Source organism: Gambusia affinis, linkage group LG12 (genome assembly GCF_019740435.1).
Source record: "Gambusia affinis linkage group LG12, SWU_Gaff_1.0, whole genome shotgun sequence".
Classification (NCBI taxonomy): domain Eukaryota; kingdom Metazoa; phylum Chordata; class Actinopteri; order Cyprinodontiformes; family Poeciliidae; genus Gambusia; species Gambusia affinis.
The window spans coordinates 14,347,958-14,374,370 of record NC_057879.1 but is presented as its reverse complement, the minus strand read 5'-3'; the positions used below and the strand labels follow the sequence as shown (position 1 = coordinate 14,374,370).

The following is a 26,413-nucleotide window of genomic DNA, read 5'->3' as shown; positions in this document are numbered from 1 at the left end:
ACCTTTCCTCACAATGTGAGGAATTTGATGAGCTTGCACTAATTGTATCTCTGTCTGTGGCTGAGATATTTGAGTAAAATGTCAAACCCAAAAATGTGCAACATGCTGCAATAACTGAGTAGATCACAATCAAAGATTTTACTAGAGATTTACCTGCTTATGAATATATAAAATCTGCACAAACATGTTTCAAGCAAACAAGTCTAAATGTGTTTCCCACCTGTTCCAGCTCTAGCAGGAAGCAGAGAATAAGTCAAGCACATTGAAAAGGAACAGTTTGCGTGCAGAAACTTAATAAAAGAGAACATTACTTCTCACACTTACTGAGTTAATGCAAAATACAGTTTGTGCCTGGAGGTGAGTGCCGTGTCAAAGCAGGTTTTAATAAGCTCATTGCAGCCTAACTCGGATCTTGCAGTATTTCTGCTTTTCAGCAGCAAACTTTTGTTAAAGGGAACAAACCCTTTAACCCAAAGCACACCAGACGTGACAAGTTTTGCTATAAAGTATATATGAAAGAGCTCAAATGTGCATGCCTCTGAATAAGAACCAACTGTTCTGTTAAGTGGGCTGGGAAAAAAGACCTGCAGGTGCAGCTGCCATCCGTGTGTTTTGATGCAACTAGCAAAACTGGTTTTACTGTGTATAAACAAGCTTTGTCTATTTGGCAACTCTGGTACTTTCACATTTCATCTCGGATCCCCGAGTGTCTTTAAGACAGTAGACAAACAATGAAAATCATCCTTAAAGTAATACTTGTGGTGAGGGCTGTAAGTCAGCAGGATGTCAGAAATGCCTGCACCGATGCCCGACACGTCTCCAGGGAACGCCGGACCTCCAATACTGGATCAGATTTAGAAGGGAGTGCAGAGGGTAATTTCCACCCCTCTGATCTTTGGATGCGGACAGACAGGGGCAGTGGGCCTCCTCGCAGACACATGCCTTGCGGTGTTAGCATTGCCACTTGCAAAGTTAATACTGTTGTGACATTCCAGGTCAATAAATTCCAGACCTGCATTTCTCCCATGGTTTCCCCTTGTGTTTAACCGTAATAAAGTGCCACGGCTATAGTTAAAGAACAGACTGGTCCCCTGGGAAAACCTGAAAGAGCCGGCTGAGACGGTGTCAAAGGAAAATCTGACAAAAAGGAAAAGATGACTTGCTATAGAAAGGAGTAAAAGGAACTCAAACATCTAAAGGACACACCTCTCCTTTCCTGTCCACAAGTGAATGCCTCTCAGTCATTCATGAATCACTAGAATGCCAGAATGATATTTGTGCTGGGTGAGGCAGCTGGGAGAACATTTGTCCCTCAGCTGGATGCCTCCTGAAAATGAAAAGTGATCTGCTCTATGTCAGGGTCGATGCCACTTCACAATAAACACTCCTTCTAGTGAAACCATTCTTTATACCTCCAGTACAAAACTTCAAATGAAACTCTCCATTTTAGGTGATTCTCTAAAAACATGTTTTCATGTTTTTCAATTAGAGTGCAACAATCACAGAGCTCCGGTTCTGGTAAAGCTGTGACTTTCAATTTCTCTTTGGGAATTACAAAAAAGTAGAACAACAAGTGTTTAAAATACCATTTTCTAGCTTCTGACATTAGTAGTTAAATGTTTATATTAAAAGCAGAGGCAACAACACCGAGACGTGTATAACAGAGGAATCACTGGACAGAAACAAGGTAAAATGATGACAGGAGTTACACATTTAAACTTCCTTTAGTCTCCTACAATAATGTTTAGCAGGATTAGCATGGTTTGTAGTGGTAACTTAAAAATTTATAACATGGATTTTTCAATGAATGCTGAGGTTAAAAAAACATTACACGCCCCCTTGGTTAAAACGGAGGATATTAGAGCTCCTGTTTTAAATATATATTGTAAAGTCTTAAGGACTACATGTTAATAAACTGGGCTGTTTTCATAGCTTGCCTGAGCAATAATGGAGGAATGATGGGTTAACTGTTTGCGGTACTGTACTTTATGCTTACATTTAAAAGAACTTTACAGAAGTTAACAATCTTCATCAAATGCTTAATGTTCTAAGCCAATTTCTCACCACATGCAGCCATTTAAAGAAAGACTGTAAAGGCTGAGAATGAGGGAAACCAACCACATCAAAGCCACTTCTAAGAATTGGATGATTTACTGAACATACACAGCTGTTTATACGCCGCACGTTTTAGTACCCAAATACAGGGTACACTGACAAAAACACAATTTCCATTTTACCCTTAATTTAAAGCCCTTCAATCCTTTTGCACAGAAAAGCTCTGCTGATGTTATTCAATGACACATTATCACATCACATGACATCAGACCTGAAAATGCCACAACCTCAAAATGTGAGGAGACTTGGTTCTCTGTTGGCTGCTAAATTCTACGCCACATCCCAGTCAAACTGAGCACCGTGCTGAGAAAAGCCAGGGATAATGATACAGAGGGCAAAGCAGGGAGTCCTTGACGTATCAGCCTCGGAGCTCCGGACAAGGTCAGAAACATCATTATTCATGCTACATGTGTCCTATACAGCAATGACAGGACTTGGGACTTTTATTGTTAGTAGTTTTTTTGTATTTACAATAAAACCAGAAGAAGTCCCACTGAAGGTATCAAGTAGACTCTGTCCTGCAGGTCTAACATTTCCGTACAGTATGTCAGGAATTTTACGTAATTTACTAAATCTAACTCTTAAGATTCATTGCTCACTACAGTGTGATTCAAACGTAGCACATAGTTTCGCCCAGTTTTCATTTGACCCTAACATGCCATAAAAAAAGGAGTTATATTGACCACACAAAAATATTATTCTGGACGTAGGATAAGCTAAGAAAGTGTTGCATTTCTCTCTGCATATTTTTATGCTTTTTTTTGGCATTTTATAAAAATATAAAAAGTGGTCTAATACTGATCTACTTGGATCAGGTAGGGAACCTGACATAAAAATGACAAATAAAACAAGGTGTCAGTCTTCATCCTTTTATCTTAACATTGATTGGCAAACTCAAATATTCACTCCAAAGACACAGATGTGCTTATTTTTCCAGCTGTTCTTTAAGAACTTAAATTTGCGCCTTTCTATATGAGCAGAAATATTTTAAACAGTACTATTACCTTCAGTTTTATAAATGATTTTTGTCACATTTTCACTCTTTAGAAGCAATGGTGGAGCTCTCTACGTAGTCCTGGACAGTTTGTTTTAAAGACCACTACATTACAAAAAAGAAATTATAAGTGGTACTTTGTTTTAAGTAATTCAAGAAAAAAAAATCACTATGTTGTAGATGTTTTGAATAAACAAATGCCAAACACAGATGCTGAACATTTTTCTAATAAACTATATAGAGCAGTGGTTCCCAATTCCGGTCCTCAGGCCCCCGTGCCTGCATGTTTTAGATATGCCTACACCAGAACAGCTGATTCAAATGATTGCATGACATCTTCTGCAGCCACCAAGTACTTTAGGAGCCTGTTAATCACCCAAAGATTCAATCCAGGTGTGTGGCAGAAGGGAAACACCTAAAACATGCAGTCAGGGGGGCCCCGAGGACTGGAATTGGGAACCACTGACATAGAGGCAAAATTTTAAATATCCAAAAACAGCCAAAATCTGTTTAGACCCATAAAGGTTAAAACTATTCAGCAAATGTAAGCAGTGGTGTGACAGAGCAGTAAGAAGCACAGAAACTGTGCTAAACACACCAACTTCTGTCAAATGACCTGAGGAGCACGCTGTGCTCGCCTTATCTGTTCAAGGCCACCAGCTCCCGCATCTCTCGGTAACATTTACAGACGGATTTGATTCATATCAACATGAAAGTGTCATCTGTTTGTTCCAGCACACAGCTTTGGTTTCATATTAGCCTCTCTGTCCATTATCTACTATGTCTGAAGCAAAAGATTTTGCACAGAATTACCATGAACGGTTGATCAACTATTCCCATGGTAGAAGTTGCATCCTAAGTTGTGTCGCGCATGAGAAGGCAACAAGGTGCTGGTGAGGGTAGATAAAGCTGAAGACATGTTAGTTCTTGTTGTTGGAACACCAGATGGGAAATTACAAATTTCATCTTTGGGCTACTTGTTCCTGGCCTCTAGCAGAACTGGGAAAATCACACATTTATTACAAAATCTGGATATTCTTCCATTTTTTTGTTATTTGTTATGCAGGCTGGACACAGTGATAACTAAACAAAGGTCATCACTGTAGACTAAATAAAAGACAAACACGAACACTGTAATATAAACAGTATAAGGTGGAACTCTGGCTTTCCATGTATTTTATAACGTTGATAAGTAATTAGATTAAAATTCAAATATTATATTAGACACACGGGTACTAAAAAGAAAAACAAAAAACTCAACTTCTGATCCAACTTCTGGTTTTTGCAAAAGTAATAAATTACTAAGTGTAATTCTAAATTGGAAGTCATGCTATTCCAGAGCATCACAACATTTACAAAAATATCGTAAATGACCAACTTATATCTTGACCTGAAACCTTGGTTGGTAAAAATAAAAAGTCATTGCAACCAACCAAATTGACTGAGACTGTTTATTAGTGACTTGCTGTGTCAGCTCTTTCTGCTTAGTTTGTCACTAATGACTCACCATTCAAGATTTCGTGAGTTATTTATAGCAGGAGAGTATACATCACAGGCAGGTGTTTTACTTCAAAGAGTTGTCACAACGAGGAAAAACTGAATCACACAGGCCATCTCTTCTGTTTTCTCCAGAGACACTGCAGACACAACCTTAACACAACAGGAAGTAACAGACTTCTTCTATCCAATTGAGGGTAAATTTGCCCTTCCGATTGCCATCAGTTAGCCATGCGATGCCTGCACAGAGGCTTCTGTAAAAGACAGCCATCCTAAATGAGACAAACAATGAGATTTAATGAAGCTAAGATTGCTGGGACGAGATTGAGGGCAGGGGGAGGTCAATATCCCTCCTACAGCTCTAAATATGGATTTGGACTTCCTAATCTACAAGAATCCATTTAAGTCGCTGCACATTTCTATTGTTTTACTGGAAAAGGAAAAGTAGGCATAACTTAATATGAAAAAGCTGATTATGAACAATTTAAAGTTCCAGTTGAATCCTAAAAGTCAGCTTGATATAGTAGATATAATAAAGCAGAATAAAAAGAAGAGATATCCAAACAGTAGCAGTTTTATCAGCACCTAATCTGAAGATTTGTGTGCTCTGCTTAAATACCAAGAACTATTCATATGATAAGCCAGACAGACACTTTAACATCAGTTTTTTTTTCCAGGGAAAAAGAAAAAAGGAAAACAAGACAAATTCCTCAACAAATGCTTCTGATACAAATCAAAGATAATATTTTTAAAATCGTATCTAAAATGAAATGCGAGCATGACAACTCTCAACTTTAGAAAGTCGACCAAACTGGGCTGGTATGGAAAAGCAGTCAGATATTTTTATTGCGAGCCAACATAATGAAGTTGTGATTTTGTCAGGACCTTCATTATGTTAACAAAGTTAGCTCCTGAGGACTTCCAAACTGAGCGATGCTTTGTTGGAGACATCACGTCTCTTACTCCTTGTTTACAGTTCAGGCAAAAACATGCTTTCTACGGGGGAGAAAAAAGGCTTGTCTGTTATTATGAAACTTAACATTTTCAGTTCACTGACAGCAGTGTTCTGTCTGCAATTGGGTATAAGAACCAAGTCTCTCAAAAATCTGTGACTTACTTACCAGACCAGCGACCAGGATATTCACCACAATATGAAAATCTGAAGCAGGTGACACTTTTAGAGGAGCAGATGGTGTCTCTGTCTGGTATTACAGGGGCTACAGCTTAAAAATCTGAGGCTTAAACAAGCAGCTGCACTGTCGTTTTGTCCGCCTAACTCCATAAATCATAAGCTTAAATACATTTTTAATCTAATTATAGTACTTCTTTTCAGTGTGTTAATCTACGCTGCAGACTAATTTAGTTACAAACTTGTAGTCATGTCTAGTTTTTTTAGGAGTGCTATGTAGAGCTACATGATATTGGAAAATCTTGTAAATACTGCGATGAAGAAGGCAGTTATGATTTATGTCTATTATCTTCTTCCCCTCTTTCTCATCTGTGCTTCCTACACTCTGTGACCTTTAGCAATTTGGGTAATGTTATTTGTGTCTGGCGTGAACATCTGCTGCCGTGAAACTCTGTTCAACTGGTTAAATATTATGCCAGCATAAAAAATGCTTTGAATCTATTAGGCAACAATTACTGCACTCCAAGCTGTCCTTTGAGAAATGAATATTGCACACAAATAATTTGTATTGATGATATATTTGTAGGTAATTGCGCTGCATCAGGGGTAGTTTTAATTTTGGGTGTTAAGCCTCAAAATATCTTTTTATTATTCTAACTTTTCAGTTTTCCATAAGGTATTTAGTCCCAAAAAATTGTTATGTTTTTTTCCCCACTCGGTCCCAATGTAACACCACACAATAATGAATCTAGAATAAATAATCAGTATTGAGATAAACAGCAAAAACATCTTGCAGAATCAAAATTAATTCAAAGCAAAACTTGGATTTTATCAATACTACTGTTAGCACCAATATATTATAAGTTTCTAATGGTAACTGCTCTCACCTCACAAAACGAAGACCTTGCTTGTTCCCGCTCATCTTCTTCAAAAGTGGGAGCCCAACGTGATGCCATCATTCAACTTCAATGGAAATGTTGCTGTCCATAAACGCCCACATTGAAAAGCTCCCGCAAAATCCAAGAAAAGATGTCCTGTTTGGATTTATACCTCCATGGCGGCTAGCTCTCCTAGTCCATCTGTTATAGAAACATATTACAAGGTTAAGTGTTTTGTTTAATTTATTAAACTTTAAATTTAAGAATCCACTGTGCAGTTTTGACAAGCCACACTATCTGAGACCTGGAATGGACTGGCTCCCAGTGAGAGACACAAGGAATCTGTGTATTCATAAAGAAGAACGTCTCTGTTTGAGATCTAAATTTATTATTAATTGCTAGTTTAGCTTTTGGGAAAAAGAAAAAAAAAAAATCAGTAAGTCTGTGCCGTTGTATAAAGAATTAAGCAAACAATTTGACAAGAGATGCACCAGCAATTGATTGAAAATTGGCAGAATTTTATTAATTCAGATTTGACTGTTGCTCAGAAAGTAAAATGCTGGATTTTTCTTTAACACGTGAAATTTGGACCTAAAAAAGGCAATTTGTATCATCCAGAAAAGGTCTGATCAGTTTCTCTATGAATGTAAGAAAGTGAAAGAAAAAAACTGCTCCACCAGACAAAATTAGAAAATAGTCAATAACACGGTTTATGGATTACACAATCAGATTACAAAATCTGTTCCTGTAATTATACCAGATCTTGGTTAAAAAGCCAGGAAACCGTCTAAGAACTAACTAGCGCACCAACAGAATAATTTCATTTTTCCGCTTTTCTGCTTGTTTAAAAGTGTCAGTGTAAGACACTTTTAAACAAGATTTGATTGAATGTTTAGTCTGAACGTTTTAAACATTTTTCATGTGCCAAAAATGTTTTCTATTTTTTTCCAGAAGGTTTCAAATTTGTTAGTATATTGTAACTAACCTATTTCATTATTTCATATGTACAAATAAACAAAGATCCCGTAACCTATTCAAAAGTAATAGTTACCTATTCAAACGTAAAGACCAATATTAACAAGGTTATTTTAACTTTGATTAAAATAAATAAATGGATCAACTCTACATTGGTATCGGCATCAAAACGTATTAAATACAATTTCTGGATTCATAGCAGGTGTTATTATTTACGTACGTTACGTGACTATCGAAAGCCTTTTCATAAAATATGCATTATGATACTGATCTCAGCTCTAAGTAATCTAACCCAACACAACCACACACATCATTGAACGTGAACTAGGCAACATCTACAGCGATATTTAACCCAAAAGCTAAATAAAAACGTTATTACGGGAGAACAAAACATGGATGATCAGGTCAGTCTAATGAATGGCCAGCAACAAGTGGACTACCAGACGAGAGGCAGGGCGGAAAAAACAGTGGAGGACTTTAAAACTACTTCACATAGTTAGTGTGTATAAAGTATAAGTTAATTTCGGTTGTTATTCTGTCTCCAATAACAAAATGACAGTTTTGTGTTTTGAGGAGCCTTATGGTTTTTGTCACTATGAGATCGATAGAGTACGAACACAGCGTGTCGAGCTGTTGTTCTCCAGCGCTCAACAAAAGACGCTTTGGATTTGTTACAACTCACAAATTACTATTCAGAAAAGTTACAAAGTACATATGAGACACTATACGACCATTTCGCGATTTAGTATACAGCTACTTGTGTCTGTGAATTGAGAAAATAAATAAACAACACAGCTGCGGCAACAGGCTGCTAGCGGTTAGCATTTATGCTAACATGGTTGGAGTTGTTAACAAAGTTACCTGTGTAGTTGAGAAGCGTCATAACAGGAGCCAAACTGAGGCAGTGGTTGTCCTTAAAAGCGAGTAAACAAACTAAACACATCGTGTGTGAGTTTCTATTTTTTCAGAAACTGTCTAAAATCCATAAAATGCCAGTATTATCGTCTTCCCGGTGATTAATCCAAACCCAATGAGTGGAGGCGCATGGTGCAGTTTTGTGGCTGGAGTTTTTTTTTCTTTCCAGCTTTCCCGACTCCCTGGGAGTCCACCTTCAGTGAATAGGGTACTCTCCACCAATCACAGGCGGTGTTTCATTTGAGCGACCCAATCAGGTAGGGGTTTACAGAATTTAGTGGTTTCTCTTCAAAACTTTGTGTTTTTAATCGTTCCTTCAGAACGTCGAAGATGTTTATAAGAAAGAGGAAAAAAAAGAAAAATGAAACTAGGTGTGCGGATACACATTGGCGAGCTGTTTAAAAACTCTGTACTTACTGCACATATGTTTTGTAACCACAAACCGCTGTAGTTCCTGCACACATGGTTAAAGAAGAAATCACATGCTGTGGTTCAGTGCGAGGTCGAGTTGGGTATTTTGATGCGGAAAATGTCTTCACGCATACCGCAGTGTATTTAGATTGCATTTCTGATCAAAGAATAGCTACGATTAAAATTACATCTCGACCCAAGAGACAAATTGTGCGGATTTAAATCAGTACCCCGTCTCCCAGGACTTGAACAAATGTTCCTTTTATGCCTCTAACATAAGGGGCCACCTGTTCTTGGAGCTGGCAGCTTTTGTTGCAGAGGTCAGTTCAGGGAGGAGACTTTCATTAGGCTGTACTGTCCAGTCGGTCGTGCCTATATATTTTAAAATCTATTTTTAAATTATGGGTTACTGCGAATATTTATTTTAATTGCTTTCAAAAATTGGGATAGAACTTTATATAATTGAGGGGGAAAAAGATGCCAAATAAACAATTATAGGTACAGAATCTGTGGAAATACAGAATTTCAGTATTTTCCAGGTCTGTATAAGTATAAAATTTTTTTATTTGTATTGTATGGTGAGACACCCATCTTTAAAGCCCAACCCCTATATAAATCACTGTAGTAAATTCTTGACTGACATCATAGTGTACTGTTCACTTCACTTTATAGTGAGTATTCTCAAAATATTCTCCTTAGCACTTTTGGTTGTTACTCCTTAATAGAGCCACATAACAGTTGGCATGTACAAAATGTCCTGTGAGTCTGAACAGTGATATTTGGACAAGTTTGAGAACCTTGCATCTAGAGAATGTGGTAATATTCTTCTGTTGAAGGATTTAATCAAGACATTATTGTGTTTGAGCTCAGTTCTGTTGAAAGGTCAGTCAGTTACCTGTAATCCCCAAAAGACTAAGAGCCAAGAGGAAAACCGTTTCGTCCTTCTGGCACTTCATGTTCCCAGCTTAGATAGTGAGAGTCGAATGTCAGGTGTAAACAATGAGAAAAGCGACCCAAAGCATCAAACCCGCTTTTGTTCCTTTTACTGGTTCATATTTGGGTCACCTCTATTTTTTTTTTTTCTTTTAAGCCTCCCTAGACTATTAACTTGAAGTTTTATGTTCCCGCTCTGGCCAAAGAAAAAAAAATAAAAAATACAGGTACAGACCAACTGACAAAGTTTTTTCTAGCCAAAGATGTGGGGTGTTCTGGAAATACTAGAATACATCCTTTAACTATTGTAAGCCCAAGCATGTTTTCAAGTTAATTTCCTTTTACATGCAGTTCCCCCATTACACTGGGCAATGATTAAGGGAAGGCTGACTAATTTGTTTTTCTCTTTCGGTTCATAGTTTTGACAAAGCATAATGCCACCCAAATTGATCAGTGAGGAACTACAAATGAATAAAAAGAGAGGCCCATCTCACGTTTCCCAAGGACATCCTTATGATTTCTACCCCAGACTTTTTGGAAAATACTCTGTGAACTGAAAAACCCTCAAGGAAAAATTTATTTGTGACTAAGCTCAACACATTTGGGTTATTTAGCAGATCCAAAGTACACCACCTCTCATTGGCTCAAAACAATAAAATTAAAGTTTTGGAGTGGCTTAATCCAAGTCCAGACTTTAAGATGCAGTGGCTGTTCGTACTCACATACTCTCCACTGTGGCTTAACACAAAAACTCTGCAAAGAAGATTGGGTCAAAATCCATACTGACAGCAAAGCAAAAGACTCGCTGTTAATACAGGCACTTGATGGACTGCAATTGTTGCAGGTTCAGGGGGCAATTACTTTTTGACACAGGCTCAGGTTGGTACTGATAGCTATTTTTCTTAAGTAATCATTCAGAAACAGCATTTTATGTATCTTGTTAGATATTAGTTTGATGATTTGACACATACCATATGACAAGACGTGACATCTGTCTTATTAACCCAGAATATTGTGTGGCTGTCTGGGTTTCCCAGTTTGCTCCATCCCCTAGTTTCTGATAAGTGATGAACAATGAACATATGATCTTCTAGGGCCTTAAGTTGCGAGAACTCATTGGAATGTTTCTCATTTAGTAGTAGTACACAGAAATGTAAAAAAAAAACCCAAAAAACTTAATGCTAGATGGACAATTGATGGACCCATTTACTTTTCCTAGTAAATGGGTCCAGTAGTGCATAAAAAAACTACCAGTGTTAAAATCAATGTACTTTCATATCACTTTTTTTTCTGGTCACCATTACTCATTTCATCTACATAAGAATACTTTCACATTTGAAATATTTTTATTCCCCACACCCATTCTTTTAGTCAATTTTTAAAACAATGTGTTAAAACAAACCATCTCAAACACTTGGGAATAGAAAAAGTTAGAGGTAGTTAGGACACTTAGTTTTGACAATACTACTGTACATTGTTGGCTCCTGAGCACAGACAGAAGAGTAGCCTAATAAAACTGTAAAAACGACAAGGAAAATGATTAAGTGTTCATATTGAATTAAAATATCTGATACTTTTCATTGTAAAAGGTTTCTTTGTAGTTTAAATACAATATTACAGCGTACAAATCCCTATTTTCAAGGCCTTATTTAAATACAAGCAGCTTTTTGTATATGTAAACAAATATAGTGTGACTATTTCCTTATATTAAAAAATATAATCACAAATACTTGTGGTGTGTTGCCCTATTGAACTATAATCATGTAAAATGAAATGTGACCACAGCTATAGTTAGGGATGAGATGCGATCACAGCCACTTGTCAGAAAACTCCAGAAAAATGTCTGGGCTTGCTGTAAAAAGGACAGTCGCATGACAGAGCCTTTTGTCGCCGTTGCTCTTCAGACCTTATATTTCTTCTTTCCACTTTCACTAATAACGCAAATGTGCTTTAAAAAAAGAAAGAGGAAAAAGCACAGTCAAACTCCAGAATGTAAGCCAAAAACATTCAAAACAAAAGTGTATTTAGTTGATTCACATGTGACAGTCAGTGCAACCGGACTATTATTCCAAGGTCTCCTGCTAAACAGAGTCTTTGTTGTCTGAAATGAAGACTTACATTGAGGTCCCTAAAATACTCATTGTAGTCCAAAGCATAGCCGACCACAAAACGATTGGGTATCTCAAAGCCAACATCTGAAAGAAGTGCATTGAAAAGACAAATGTAAACTGAAACTGCTTTCTAGTCATCTTAAAGCTACAGTAAAATATTTTATCAGTTACTTACAGTCAGGAACAGAGGCTAAGCTGTGTTGAACTCTCTTCACCAGCAACCTGGGGAAACAAAAGCAGATAGTATTCAACACTAAATGCGCCAGACTGATTCTTAAACTGTCATAATTGAAAAAATAGAAGTAGTTTGGTCTGTATGTGTCATGACTGAAAGGAAGGAATTTGGTGATTCACAAAACAAGTGAACATTCTTTACCCTGCAACTTTGATCATTTTGGGTTTGAAGGCTTTTACATGCTCTAGAAGAGTCTCCATTGTCTTTCCGGTGCCAACAATGCCCTGTGAGCGGGAACACACACAAAAAAAACAACAAAAAAACACTTTGTTGGGAATAAATGCCGATGTGGAAATGCAGACAATGATGAGTTTCGCATCACAGTGAAAGAGAATCTTCTCAGTGTCCCTCTGTGCTCTTATTACACAAAGGTTAAAGAGAATCAATTTCACTTTCTCAGAAATCATATGATATTTTATACAGACACTAATAGGCTTTATACATTCTTTTGCTGGTGAATATGATGGCCACTTGACAGAGACTAAAGAAGATGAATGTTTACAGCAAAAATAAAAAAAAATAAAAAAAGTTTGACACAATCAATTTCATGTGTCCAACTTTGCATAAGCCATTTAAATGTGGTTTGTTATGCAAGACTAAATATATCAAAGACTTTCATATATAAAAGACTAAAAGGTTTTAGTCTTATCATGCTATGAAAAGACTAAAATCTATCGAATTGTTATTCATTTTGATTTCATTTATTGTCAGTTGTATGTCTATTTCTTGCTGAATTGCTCTTTTTAGTTTTTGTTTGGTATAAAGCTATTTGGTGTCTAGGTGTGCTGACATGCATATTCCTTTACTACTGAACAGACCAAATTGTGCTGTTCAGTAATACACCGAATTGTGGAAGTGTAGGAGGTTGTTAAAAATTTTTTTTTAAAGAAAAAGCAGCTACTGGTGCTTTTATACTGGATAGCAGAAATAGATGGAACCAAAAGCAAACCCAAAACCCACATCTACCATATGGTAACATCATTCACTTAAGTATGAACACATACTAGAATTGAAACTTTTAAGGGTTCTAAAACTTAGTAGGTACCAACATCAAAGAAATAAAGTACTCCAACAAGTCCTTTGCAACTAACTACTCTGCAGATGTTCCCACTAAATAGTCCGATAAGTGATAAAAGACAAATCATCCAGTCTCTCATCTTTGTAAGCAATCATTATGAATTTCTATAAGTATGCTGTTTTTTTTGTCCAGCACACTGATCCCTAATATAGAGCTGAGTTTTTCTGCTTGCATGACAAAGTTAGTGAACATTGTCTGAAAAGCAGCCTCTTGTTACTTGAATATAGGTCAGCCAATTAAAGAAAGTTTTCCTCATGTTAAGGCCCAGTTTTTCTGGTCGGCAAACTTTAAATGGCCCCTCGCGACCTGGAAAACAGTCAGCACAGTGCATATACAATGAGCCTATTTTGCAAAATGGAAATAGTAAATACAAGGGTGACTCACCTCAACAATCAGCACGTTCTTATGAGAGCATGTTGGGGAGAGGAGAGAGGAAACAGAGCAAACAATGATGCTTGATTAGAAGCAGATTATTTTGTTGAATTAACCACACACATTTGCTTTGACCCAAAACACACACACACATATACATATATATATAAATCTAAAAGGAAATAAACTTTTTTTTAGATGACTTAATGCAGAAGTAGTGAAACATCAGCAGCACCACACCCAATCACATGTTCTAACTCTGACCTTAGATTAGTAATGATTTTATTCATCTCCTTAAATATGCATCTGTTCTCAAGATAAAGACTGAACCAGAAAAATCTCTGCATCCTCGAGATTGGAAATCTTTTCATCAGCCATACTAATCTGAATGTCTGTGCCATCGCTGAAATTCTGCAGATGCCTGTCTAATCAACTGAAAACATGCCACAAATCACAATCTAGGCACAATCTAAGCTTTGCTTCATCTCATTTAGGCCAGGAAGCAAGTTACATATCTACAATTTACTATAGTTTGCTAATAAAAGATTCATCCAAGCATGTAATTGTGCTTTGTTTACATCTCCTTAGTCCGTATCTTTAAATTTGTCCTATGGACTAAATAAGGAACCTTTGAGAAATATAAACTAATGAGGTATGTCTAAAGTAGAAAGGGTCTGGGGGAAAAGTGAAACCACCTATTTAAACATTTCACAATTTCACAGTTAGCTCTCATCAGTGAAGCTATGCTTTCTTAACAAAGTTACAGCTACATTTTATTTCCAGACACATGGAGCTTGAGAACTTCACACAGACTCTTGAAATACTGCAAGAAACTTATAAAACAGTAAGTCAGACTTGCGACCCAATGTCCTTTTCAGTACAGTAGGTATGTACAGTAGACTGAATCTGGCTACAGGACAGACTCCTGTCCAGGTGAGGGAAATGTTGAATGTCAATAATCAAATGAGGTGACGACGCATTAGATTGGCACTCTAAAAATAGGTTCCCTAACTTATGAGTACGGTAAAAATTGATGGTGATTCATATCCGTGCACATGTTCAGAGATTTGTAATAAAAACACTTGCAGAGTAGCTGAAGACACTGGTACAAATATGTACAATTTATGAACAAAAGCAAAATGGAACTGCAAATTGAATTTAGTGTATATTTGCATATTTATTAAGATTGTGATGACGGTACTAGCAAATATGATGCTGCTAGAAGGAATCATGTACAAATATACTTCCATATTTAAGAAGCAAAATTCTGTTTTTATTATTAGCGAATAAAAACATAAGGCTTAGAGACTTAGATTTACTTGAAGGGAAATTGATGGATTGTGTTTGTTTAGGAACAGAATGTCTTAGGAACTGGATGCTTTATAAAGGAGAATGTTTCTAAAAGCTTTAGAATAGAAAAGGTGCTAAAATAGAAAACCCAAAACGTTTTGATCTTTTATATTAAACTTTTGTTGGTCTGCAACTTATTTTATGTTCCATAAAAAAGTACTGTGATTAGCACTTTCACACAGTTACCAAATAAAATACTGAGTAATGAATAAAATAAAGATACTTACCTATAACAGAATCGCATGTCCATTTGAATTTTATTTTTCTACCTATTATTATTTCTCATTTTGACACACTTCAACCACAAACATCAGTGTATTTTATAGTGACTTTAAACTGTTAAACAGAAAGTAGAGAGTAAGCGAGAAAGAGAAACAAAAGACATGGTTTTCCAAACTTTATTCAAGCTATTGTTTGATAATTGTATTATGCATTCATATTCGTCCCAAACCCAAACCCACCCTTCCTTTGTCAGTTTTGTAGGTATGCAAAACTCTTTTGAGGAGACAGATTTTTTTTGCTAATTCTATTCTGAAAAACCCCCAAAAAAACCAAAATTAAATCAGACTGGAAGGAAAGAGTCTGTCAAATCTTGCTGCAGGATAGCTTTGGGTCTGAACTTTGAATAGGCCACTCCAACACATGATCAGTTGTTGAGTTCAACAATTCAATTGTAGCTCTGACTCTACGACCAGGGTTATTTGCTAGTGGCATTAAAGTCTTCACCACAGTCTGATGTCTACTGCAGATTCAAACAGGATTTTTTCCAGTGTTGCACTGTAATTTATTAACAAACTTTTGCCAACTTCACTGTCTGTCACTGCTGAAGAAAAGTATCCTTACAGCATGATGCTGCCAGCACCGTGTTTCACAGGATGAAGTGATCATAGCTATGAGCAGAATTAGTGTTCCACCACAAATATCTAGCATATAGTGGTAAAAAAATTAATTTGGTCTGGTCCGACTATTGCACCTCTACATGTTTGCGGGGTTCCCTACATGAATGAAAATTGGAACTAAAACTTTTATTGCCTTTCTTTAAACAATGACTTTCTTCTTGCCAGTTTTCCATAAAGGCCAGATTTGTGGAGCGTGAAACTAACAGTTATCCTTTCAACAGATTCTCCAACTGGAGCTGTGAATCTCTGTAGCTTCCAGACAGGCTTTCTTTGTGCGATTTTTCAGTGTGATTTGGCAGGTTTACAGCTGTGTGAATGGGACGATGCATACAGACCTTGAGACTTTGCATAACCTAACCCAACCCTGTCCTGACTTCCACAGAGTTTTATCCCTGCCTGCTGTATTCTGAGATCCTCATGTTGTGGTTTGTTCAATCTCTGAACCCTTCAAAGAACACCTCGATTTTATTCAAAGGACACTTTGACTAAAATACTCACAGCTAGAAGTAGTTTACTAATTAGTTGATTCCTAAAGCCTTTGGTTGCACTGAATTTTATTTGGGAGTATCAAAGCAATGAATGCATACAATGCCTCTCATATTTTCGTCGGTAAAAGTTTTTAAAAACAATGCATATTGTTCTTCCACTTATTTATGTCCATTTTTGTGTTGGTATATCACAAAAAATCAAAGTAAAATACATGGAAGTTTGTGGTTGTAACTATATAAAATGTTTTTATTTTAATCTTGTATGACTATGTTTGCAACGCGTTTCCAAAATTGTCTACAAATGCATAGAAAGAGATAAATACGTTTTAGACAGTTTAGGAAATGATCTTGCAACCTCTTAAAATAGTAATCTTGTGATCAGTCATAGTGGTCAGCACTGGCCAACAAGACACTTTAGGAGATAGTGTAAGATTATCAGAGCTTTGTAAACAGTCAGGATCCACTCCAGCTCAAAGGAAAACCAACTGTGATTACGTGATAACAAGACAAGCAGCTGTGCAGTGAGCCTGAAGCAACAGAGCAACCGTCACCCTGCTAATCTACATACTCACTACATCCTCACATTTTCACCAACTCCACACTTTGGTCACACTGAGATAAAGTGGAATAAACCTTTAAACAATTGCGTTAGAACAGCTGGTATCTGATTAGAGCTGTCTGACCCTGCCATCTTTGATCTGCTTTATGGAACCATCTTGTCAGGTTGAAGGAGGAGCAAATTTAGAGGAAAGGCTGCCCTCTTGAGGTCACTGCGCAGTGGCTCAATAAATGTCATCTCCAGACAACTTTGGGTTACTTTGCCTTCTAGCAATGTGTGCATTTGGTTATAACATTTTTCTTTCCGCCAGTGATAATCTCAGTGAGAATCTTACCTTTCCAGCTAAAAAAGACAGGTCTTCTGCTCCCAGTATGTGAAGATCTTCTGTCGACTGGTCATTCTGCAGAAACAAATGTGTTTTAACATAGGGTTAAGCAGAATTTAAGACTAAACTGTATAACTTAAAAGCTAAATTGCATTATTTTTGTCTTCAAATTGCAAATTTATTGAGAATAAGAATAATCTCCAGGCATAAAACAAACTGATCGATAAAGGAACTCCACAGTCATATCTCCCACGCTTGAACAAACACATCTGAGCTAAAGCTAGACAAAGACCCTGCTGTCATAATGCTGACAGCGTAACACACACATCTTCTGACTAAGTCATGAGACACAAACCCATCAAGGCTGATAATCTCAACCATTAAAGCAGCCTCAGCATCCTTAAACAGAAGCCACTTGAGGTCAGTCTGTCTCCAGCGGTTTTCCTGTACTGCAGCAGAAAGAGGACGGGACGGGGAGCTCACCAGGTAGCTCCTGAGTCGGATGAAGTGGACCCTCATGGGGATCGTGTGGTTGGAGTTCCGGCTAAGAGCCTTGATCCTTTCCACCAGGTCGGCACAGAACTGGTAGCCTCCTTTTAGCACGCACAGCACCACAATGTCATGGTCCCCGAGGTCATCCATGATGTTCCTAGCAAGACGTTCTGTCCTGCAGAAAGAAAAGAAAGAGAATGATTTAGAAGTTCTTCAACAAAAATATCCATGCCTCACTGTTAAAACTAAAACGATGGTATACTGATAATTCAAAGTTACAGCAAAACATCTATGTGAGATGTGCTCTACCTACATATTTAGTGCATGTTAAGAATGTTACTATGGAGTATTTTCTAGAATAGTTATATGTCTTACTGCTAAAGTTACACCTTCTATTTAGAAAAAAGTTTTTCATTTCAACTTTTACATTTACACATGTTTAAAGAGACCCCAGCTTTGATGTGGGATACAACACATTTTTTTCGATATGCCTTTTAGTTCATTTTGAACTAACCGAATTGAAATATTTCTGTTATTTTTCAACTGGCCCTTTGAGTGTACACCTCCAAATTTTGCCTGAGCGCAGATTGCTGGGAGACTGAATCTTACACGTTCTCTGTGTAAGGTCATCCAGTGTTTCTTGATATAATTTTAAATTGCTAAAGAGTCCAGGAGAAGAAGATGGTTCAAGGTCTGCATGTGTATAGGGCTTCATCAAGTCAGAGGACTCCAAAGTGCTTTACAAGACATTGACACGCTGATGGCAACAGCCACAATTGCCGTGGGGCAGACTGACAGAAGTGAGGGTGCTATACAATCTGAACCAACACCAGTGGGCAAGAACACAATGACTGAGATGGAGCAGGGGTTCGAACAGAAAACAGTTATGTTAAATCAAAACATCACAGCTAAATACTTTGGTATTGGTACAAAAACAGAAAACTTTTATTGTATTAATTCTACACTTACTAGCTACAATAACAGTTTTGATGCATTAAACATTTGAAGGACTTCAATGGTACATTTTATCAGATCATTAAACATTAAATATAGCAGAGATCCATCAGGCTGTATGCAGCGACTGAGGAAAATACAGAGGTAAAACAGATATCTATCAGTTTTGTTTTGCAACTCTTCCTCTAGTTTTTCCCCATTTGTTTCTTTTAAAGTTTGCATTTAACAGAAGACAGAAAAGCAAGAAAAGCGAGCTCACATAAAGTGTATGATATAGGTCTGATTTCCCCCTGATGACTAGTTAATGGTCACGTAAGACTTCCATGCAACCTCAGAGCAACCAAAGCAGGAGGGAGGGGAACATGTGAGGAGAAAACTTGCTTAGGCCGCAGGAATCTACACGGCTTCACTCGTGTACCTGTCCATGATCACGCCATGTGGAATGATGACACAGTCTAAATCTCCGGAGTAATGAGCTGGGTAGTTGAAGAGATCTAAACTGTAACCTGACCAGTCATCGTTGATCTGAGAGGAGACAGTCAAACATTAACATTATTCTGCGGAGTACAGTGGAAATCACAACTTATTCACATCAGCTTCCACGCTGCAAACTCTCTGCAGCAGAAACGCCCGCCTGCCGCTTTAGTTTAGGCAAAACCAATCTACACGGAGCGCAAAGGTTTCTGATTGCGCATAAACTGAGAAGTTCACTTATTAAATTACCACAATCCCCTCGCTTCTTCCATCGGCCTGAGCGTCAACTTCTGCCATGTTTTTCCGTCGAACACAAGAAGGGTCTTGTCTGAGGAAGGTGGTGGCGCAAGCCCACAGAGGGGTTTGGCACGGTGATGAGAGAGGAGGAGCATCAGTTAGGGAATGTGAAGCCGCGGCCGCTAGAGGCGCTCTAACACAACATTTTTATTACAGCAACATCAGGATTCAAGTGCTTCTCTTTGAAAACGTGTCAACTTTTTGTTGACTGGCTCAAGTGTAGCCGGGATAACATAGTCTGCAAGGCCACTTTGTTTTCAGAGATACTATTAAAAGCTTCTTCTTTTGTGGAAACAGTTGTATAATTAAAAATCAACACTACCAAATGGGATTAAAAATGAAAACTCAAATATTGGAATGGTTTAAATATAGATCAATGAAGAAAAAGGGTTTCAGTGCTGTGTAAAGCAATTCATATCCCTTGAGCTTTATCTGTCTGTTGTGTTTAAACCTCACATTTCAGATTATTATTTTTTATGGATTTTATTTGATAGACCAACACAAAATGTCGCATTGTTATAAAGTAAATGAAAATGTTACATGCCACTTCAAAAGTTTTGCAAATAGAAAGTATGAAACATTTGGCATGGATCTATATTTAATCTGAGACCACAAAATAAAAGAAGTGTAACCATTTGCCATCCGACATTATTCAATTAGTAAATTTAGTATGAGTATGTATAATTGTATCTCAGTATAAATATAGCAGACTTATTCAGGTTGGGTGGGTCACTCTTTTAGGCCTTTGAAGTCTAGTTCACGATGTTAGGCTGGTAATTAATAATTTCTTGACTGTATAGGTCAGGGAGAAACAGTGGCTGTTTGTGGTTGATTAAGTTGATATGCTTAATCCTTGATTCAACAAAGAGGACAATTCTATTCTCACAGCGAGTCAAGTTGGCATGTATAATCTTTTTGTCTCTGAATAGACTAAATCAACATCTAAAAAAAAATCATTTAGTCTTTCAGCAGGTAAGATTTGGCTGATATTAACATTTGAAACATTTAAGTGTGGCAAAAAAAAAAAAAAAAAAGCAGCTAAACCAGAAAAAATCTACATGCTTTCATTGTATTATAACATGTCTAACACTTAATGTCTGATTTAGTCTTTAGATTCTTTTATTCTCTGTCATTTTAAGTTTATTGCATGTTAGAAGCATCTTGGAAAGAGGACTTAGACTATTTGTCATGCTACAACAAGCAGCTTTTATGGTTGTTTGTAGTCTGAATCTGTATTACACTTTCACAGCCTTCACTCGGTAGATTTTTAAAGTCTGTAACATTACTTGGTGCAACTCTAGGTTTCTGCAGTTGTTTTTAGCTAGTCTTAGAAAATAATTTTAAATCCAAGTTAGATTCTTAGGTTAGTTTGTAGAGTCTTCAAAGTATTTTTCAATGCTTTAGTTAATTTTCCAACTTATTCTGTGTTTTTTGCAGTTCAGTTATGGTGGCACTAAAGCATCCCAAATATGAAGCTGTTTCCGATAACACTTTATTTACTTTATTAATCTGCGCAAACTTTTTACTGACACAAACTATAAGGCTACAGCACAATTTAAACATGTTGTCAGGATTCTTTCCTTCTGTCTTTCTCTCTTTCTTCTCTCTCTCTTTCTTTCTTTGCTTCTTGATTTATTTATTACATAACTCAATGATAATAATGTAAAACATATAAATTCTTATTTGGTAGAAAAAATAATTATTCTGGTTTTGACTAAACATCTAACTAAATATTCATGCTTTTTCTTTTACACGTTTGCCAGGCTGCAGAAAATAAACTGTCTGAAAATATAAAACATGTGATAGGTACTTCTTTATTAAAGGAAATTGTGTTGCCACACTGTACAATATAATCTGTGACAGTGTGTGAATGACTGTATTTTCGATAGACCACCCTGGAAACTGTGTGGACAGCATGTCCAGCAGCAGCAGGGTCTGGGTTGTTGTGTCACTACACATTAGAGAGGTCTGCTAGGCGCTGTTGAAAAGGGAAGACAAGGTGTCTGGGCCCTTCCACCCGTGCTGCTCCATGGAGACCGCCTTTAAACAGCAGTACATTGTCATCTGGGGAGGCAAATGTCAACAGCAACATTAGATTTCAATCACCCTGCACATTCGCACCACCTCAAAGGGAACAAGGAGGTGTTAAAACTACCCTGCGTGACCAAGTTCCTCAAAAAAGGATGAAACACTTGCTCATTGTTCAAGCGATTTCACTTCATGTTTTTGTTTCAGATGCTGAGCTGCGGGCTTCTAGCTGGAATAATCAGGCTCATCCGCAGCACTGTGGTGCTGAGCGATGCTGTGCAAGCCAGAAGATGTTTTTGGGTGAAGTCTTGTCAGATTGTTTTTGATGCCCTCTTTCTCTCTGCTGGGGAGAGCAGGCTGGCTCCTCTGGTGCCCTCAGGGTGCAGGGGAGCAGTCTGGCTTTGGCATTTCACACTCGCTCAGCAGTCAAAGCCTGTGACCGTCCGCAGACTTTACCGCCAACTGCTCCCTTGCACCCTCGCCCGCATGTTGTTTGGCCAATTACGGATATTCAGTTAGCATGAAAGTAATTCTGGCAGACATGCAACTGTCCAGCCAGATAACGTCACACGTCTGATTTGAATACAGGATATCATCAATTTTTCTGTCTACACTTTATGCACTTCATACAGATATCAATAGCAACAATAATGAAAAAAACTGACATTCAAAAAAACATTATTAAGACATTAATACATTTCAGATACATCTGTGAATCTGAATGCATCATATTGTTTCCAGTTTGTCCTTGGAGTGTCCAGTTGTGACATATATATATATATATATATATATATATATATATATATATATATATATATATATATATATATATATATATATATATATATATATATATATATAAACTCTTAATGGATTAGTGTTTGGTTTGGGTTAGCCTTGTGTATTTCAGTCTTTCTTTCACTCCAGAAAGATTAAAGATTTAATCTTTCTCCAGAAACAGCCTAAAATTTAAAATGTTGCTTTTCTTAACCATCCCCGACTTGAAACCATCTTGACAACAAAACTCAGTGAAACGTATTCTTAGCTTAAAAACAGAGTAAGACATGATATATGGCTTCCACCACTGTTACTTCAGATTAGTATGATACAGTCTAACATGCTCTATTGTCTTTATTTTATTAAAGCAACTGGAAATACTGAGCCTCTTTTGCAATCAGTTATCTCTAACAATAAAGGGGATTAAACAGAAAATACAGGTTTATTTTATTTCTCTGAGAAATAAAATCAACCTACAGCACATTTTATTGCACCATCTAACAGCCAATATTTTTTTCTTCAGAAACTTTTGCCATTTTAGAAAACATTTGAAGAGAATAAAGCTGGTTCACTTATGTTATCTTAAACAGAAATCCACAATTTATATTTTTCAAGCGGACATGATGCAGAATGAAAACATAGAGAAAAATGTACACAATAAAATCCTATTTTTACGTTTGAATAATTCACCGCTTTTAGTGTATTCCAGGGACCATGTTGCATCGCTACACACAGGTCACACACAGTAATTGCAATATTCTTTGTATTTCTTGATTTTTTTTAAAGAAAATAATGTCCATCTTTAAAAACTGCAAACATACAGAAAGTTTTGGCAAAATTATTTTATAAATTTAACATTGAACTTCGTTTATATGTAACAGTCAATGTAATTTAATTTGCATAATTTTTGGGGAGTTGGAAAGGCATTTTTAGAAACGATGCATAGTGTCAATAAGCAATAGTTTAACATCAAAATAAATTCACTGCTGTTTATGTGGGCTATTTATAAACCTCAATATTAAAAAAAATCTAGTTAAAAAATAGAATTACCTGTTTTGCAGGTTTCTTAGCTAGCTTCTGAAGGGAGACAGAGCAAATGTTTTGTTTGGCTTCAGCCGTGGTTCCATACAGAAACCTTGACAAGAATAAAACAATATCTTTTAGAAACAGATTCAGGACTGGAAGAAGTAACTGTGCCGGCCTTTCACTTTAAAAGAATGATATCATTGCCCCACTATGAAAGCTTCACAAGCCAATATTTCCATTGCTTTTGGTATATTTCAGTTGAAGTGTTGTAGTGCCTGATAAACACCATATTGCAGAACATGTGCCTTCATAAGTACACATATGAATTTTGTGGCATTGCATTCTTAATACATTGTGTTTAATATAACAAGCTATAACAGCTTAATCTCTTCTAGGAAGCTTTTCATAAGATTTTGTAGGATTGTGTTTATGCAAATTTATGACCAGATTGTTGGATTAAAAGGCCTGATTCACAGTATCTGCTCTATTTCATCCCAGAGGTTTTTGATTAGTTTGCGGTCAGGACTGTGCAGGCCAGTCAAGTCTGTAAACGTCAAACCTGCTCATCCATGTTTTCTGTAGACCTTGCTTTGTGCACTCATGCACAGACATGTTGGGACAGGAAGGGACCATCTCTAAATGGCTCCCACAAAGTTGTAAATTTCATGACAAGACTTACAGTTGCACAAGTGGGATGCTACCAATGTACTGTCTTTGAACTCAGCACCTGAAACTGCACAGTCATTAAAGAAAATGCTTGCAGAAGCTGTATGCATACCCATTTACTTCAATCATTTTGCATGTGAATGAAGACATTTCTAGAAACAATGAGGCGCTTACAAAGGAACATCCTCATTTCATCATGAGGACTCAGCATAGAAAGAAAAAGAAGCAGTTCTATACCTGCACTGTAGTACATATTATTTTAATGTGTTGAAAACCCTTTGCAACAAGGCAAGTCAAGCACAACAGGTGCACATAAACACATGTCGAAAGTTCATGAGCTAAATCACAAAAACAGAGGACCAAAAAAAAAAAAAAAAGTAGCATGCCAATAAAATCAAATACAAAAGTATAAGTCACACAACATAAAAAATAACTATAAACAAGGTTGGGCTGCTTATAAAACACAATTATTTGACATAATATCATGTTCAATCTTGGATGTTTAATGATTAACATTTGTTCATAAGTGTCAGAATGAACTTCATGTTTGTTTTTAGTTTTGTTAAAGTACCTGTTGAATCATGTAATCCACCAAAGGTGAATGTGCTCCAGAAGGCGTAGTTCGACAAAATGGGAATGCACTCTTCCTTACATGTCCATCAGCTGAGCCGTAGGTCATACTTCTTTATGTAATGATAATCAGTGACTTAATGCTTGGAGCGGCTCCAGAGCTGTGCTTTAGAATCAGGACGAAGGATCCACTGTGTGGAAAAACTGCCTTGAAAACTCTGTTAACATAAAGATGCTCTTGTATCAGTGGATTGTGTCTCTGTGTATTAAAAAATATATTACAAACAATTATGACAATTTTTTTTTCCTGTTGAAATGTATATTTTAGTCTCCTCAATGCACCACTATTAAATTTTTCTTTTTATAAAGGAGCCATGTAGATGAGCTGACAAAGAAATAACTCAGTAAATATTTGATGAAATAACACACTACATGACATGTAAAGGTTTTGATTTGGTTATGTGAGCATTTTGGTATCATCAGACAGAGAAGACAGCAAAACGTAATGTGAAAAGATGTTCTCGGAGATTTAAAAAAGAATAAGAGCTTTACAGTACTGCAGACTTTTTTTGTTTGCATCTGCCTTTGTACCAATGTGCTGCAGAAGCAAAATCAAGACTGCGTGAAAGAGTTTCTGCTGATATCCCTGGCATCTTAATGAACGATGTCAAGCTTGTCTGTTTTGATGACAAGTATTTATTTTATTGTTTTACAGATAACATACTTCACAGGGTTACCTTAGAGGTAAAATCTCCTGACAGAACTCAGTTTTGACTTGCCAGAGACAGAGGGGGAGGATGAACATACTTTTATCGAGCACACATTGTAAACAACTGAGCAATATTTAAGTCTAAATGGCGTACCATAGAGTAGGTGAGAGACAACAAAATGTAAGAAGATGTGCCTCTTGTTTGCAAAGACAAAAGTTTCATTTTTACAAAAACAAATAATGGTCACCGACATTTTTTTTTTTTACTCTTCTTAGTGGCTGAGAGGTAGAATGAAGTATTTTCAGTTAAACCAATGGTTTTATTAATCTACTTTATTTGATCATCTCATCATATTGAGTGAAAACATTACAAGTGAATAAGGAACCCCAGCCCTCTGATTATAATGTGAAAGTTGCTGATTGAAATGTTATTGGATTTTTCTTGTGAAACTTCTTATTTGTATCCCAAAAGTCTGTTGTTATAGGCTGAGAAACATTTTTCGTTCAGGGCTAGGATTTCACAGGACCTCGCCGAAATATGGGAAGTGATTTCCTTGGTTTTAACACTGTGAGGAGCAACGCTCGTTCATGTTTTGTTTTATTCTTCGGGGATGAGGTGTGGAGATGGAGATATTCAGTTGGAAGTATCTGAATGGACACTCCCGGGTCCTTCTGTGGGCGATGTCACTGACGAAGGAGTCGGAGCATCTTGCCAGCCGCCGTTTGTCTGTGAATACAAGAGAAGAAAAGAGCAGAGTGAAAACTTGGAAACAAAGGACACAAACAGGAAACAAAAGGTGATGAAGAACAGGTATAGCCACCCATATTTCATGTAAATTTTCAGATTTGAGTTCTTTTCAACCCATTCAGAAATTCCCTTACAATATTAATTAAATAACTTTATCATTTAGCAGGTCAAGTTTTAAAGGCAAAATCTACTAAAAATAATCAAGGAAAAAAGAAAGAAAGGAAAGATTGTTATGGATTCCTAAAACAGAAGATTAGTTAGTGTTTTACTGTTCACATATTCTCAGAAATATACAATTTCCTTGTTATACAGACAGCTTTTTTTTTTTTTTTTTTTTTTTTTTTTTTTTTCCCCCCCACCAGGGGGTCTTTTTGTGGGCTGTAGTGTCCCTTATACCACAGTAGGCTG

General features: G+C 36.8%; 3 protein-coding genes across 10 annotated transcripts in view; all 3 read right to left on the bottom strand.

Moving 5' to 3' along the window:
• The window catches only part of arhgap21b (Rho GTPase activating protein 21b), a 35,464-nt gene extending 26,802 nt beyond the window's left edge, over window positions 1-8,662 (bottom strand). The window contains exons 1-2 of the mRNA XM_044133462.1: window positions 8,450-8,662; window positions 6,623-6,814 (exon numbers count right to left, since the gene is read on the bottom strand). Of these exons, the coding sequence (XP_043989397.1) occupies window positions 6,623-6,694 (72 nt within the window). The 5' untranslated portion in view covers window positions 6,695-6,814; window positions 8,450-8,662. The remainder of the gene's footprint in view (window positions 1-6,622; window positions 6,815-8,449) is intronic.
• A 2,195-nt stretch (window positions 8,663-10,857) lies between these two features.
• On the bottom strand, window positions 10,858-19,588 carry prtfdc1b (phosphoribosyl transferase domain containing 1b). 3 transcript variants are annotated; one of them, XM_044134948.1, is made up of 9 exons: window positions 19,434-19,567; window positions 19,129-19,235; window positions 17,748-17,931; window positions 17,274-17,339; window positions 13,656-13,673; window positions 12,335-12,417; window positions 12,134-12,180; window positions 11,966-12,042; window positions 10,929-11,795 (listed from the first exon to the last, which is right to left on the bottom strand). In XM_044134948.1, the coding sequence occupies exons 1-9, from the start codon at window positions 19,479-19,481 to the stop codon at window positions 11,748-11,750; spliced, it is 678 nt and encodes a 225-aa protein (XP_043990883.1). In that variant the 5' UTR covers window positions 19,482-19,567; the 3' UTR covers window positions 10,929-11,747. The 3 variants fall into 3 exon arrangements, with proteins under 3 accessions (XP_043990884.1, XP_043990885.1, XP_043990883.1); XM_044134949.1 differs by lacking the exon at window positions 19,129-19,235 and having other exon boundaries at window positions 10,858-11,795; window positions 19,434-19,588; XM_044134950.1 differs by lacking the exon at window positions 13,656-13,673 and having other exon boundaries at window positions 10,922-11,795.
• A 2,824-nt stretch (window positions 19,589-22,412) lies between these two features.
• Window positions 22,413-26,413, bottom strand: part of pbx1a (pre-B-cell leukemia homeobox 1a) — a 106,533-nt gene continuing 102,532 nt past the window's right edge. For 2 of the 6 annotated variants that reach the window (XM_044134348.1, XM_044134349.1), the window contains one exon: window positions 22,413-25,984. In XM_044134348.1, coding sequence (XP_043990283.1) covers window positions 25,892-25,984 — 93 coding nt within the window. In that variant the 3' untranslated portion in view covers window positions 22,413-25,891. The remainder of the gene's footprint in view (window positions 25,985-26,413) is intronic. The other 4 variants (XM_044134345.1, XM_044134347.1, XM_044134350.1 and 1 more) reach the window with 4 other exon arrangements.

What these genes read in the sequence shown, in the direction of transcription:
- prtfdc1b (XM_044134948.1), bottom strand. Translation starts at nt 19,481, where the DNA reads ATGGCAGAAGTTGACGCTCAGGCCGATGGAAGAAGCGAGGGGATTGTG. An exon ending in GAAGAAGCGAGGGGATTGTG is followed by an intron (nt 19,236 to 19,433) that starts GTAATTTAATAA and finishes GTCTCCTCTCAG; the next exon opens with ATCAACGATGACTGGTCAGG. An exon ending in CTTAGCCTCTGTTCCTGACT is followed by an intron (nt 12,043 to 12,133) that starts GTAAGTAACTGA and finishes CACTTCTTTCAG; the next exon opens with ATGTTGGCTTTGAGATACCC.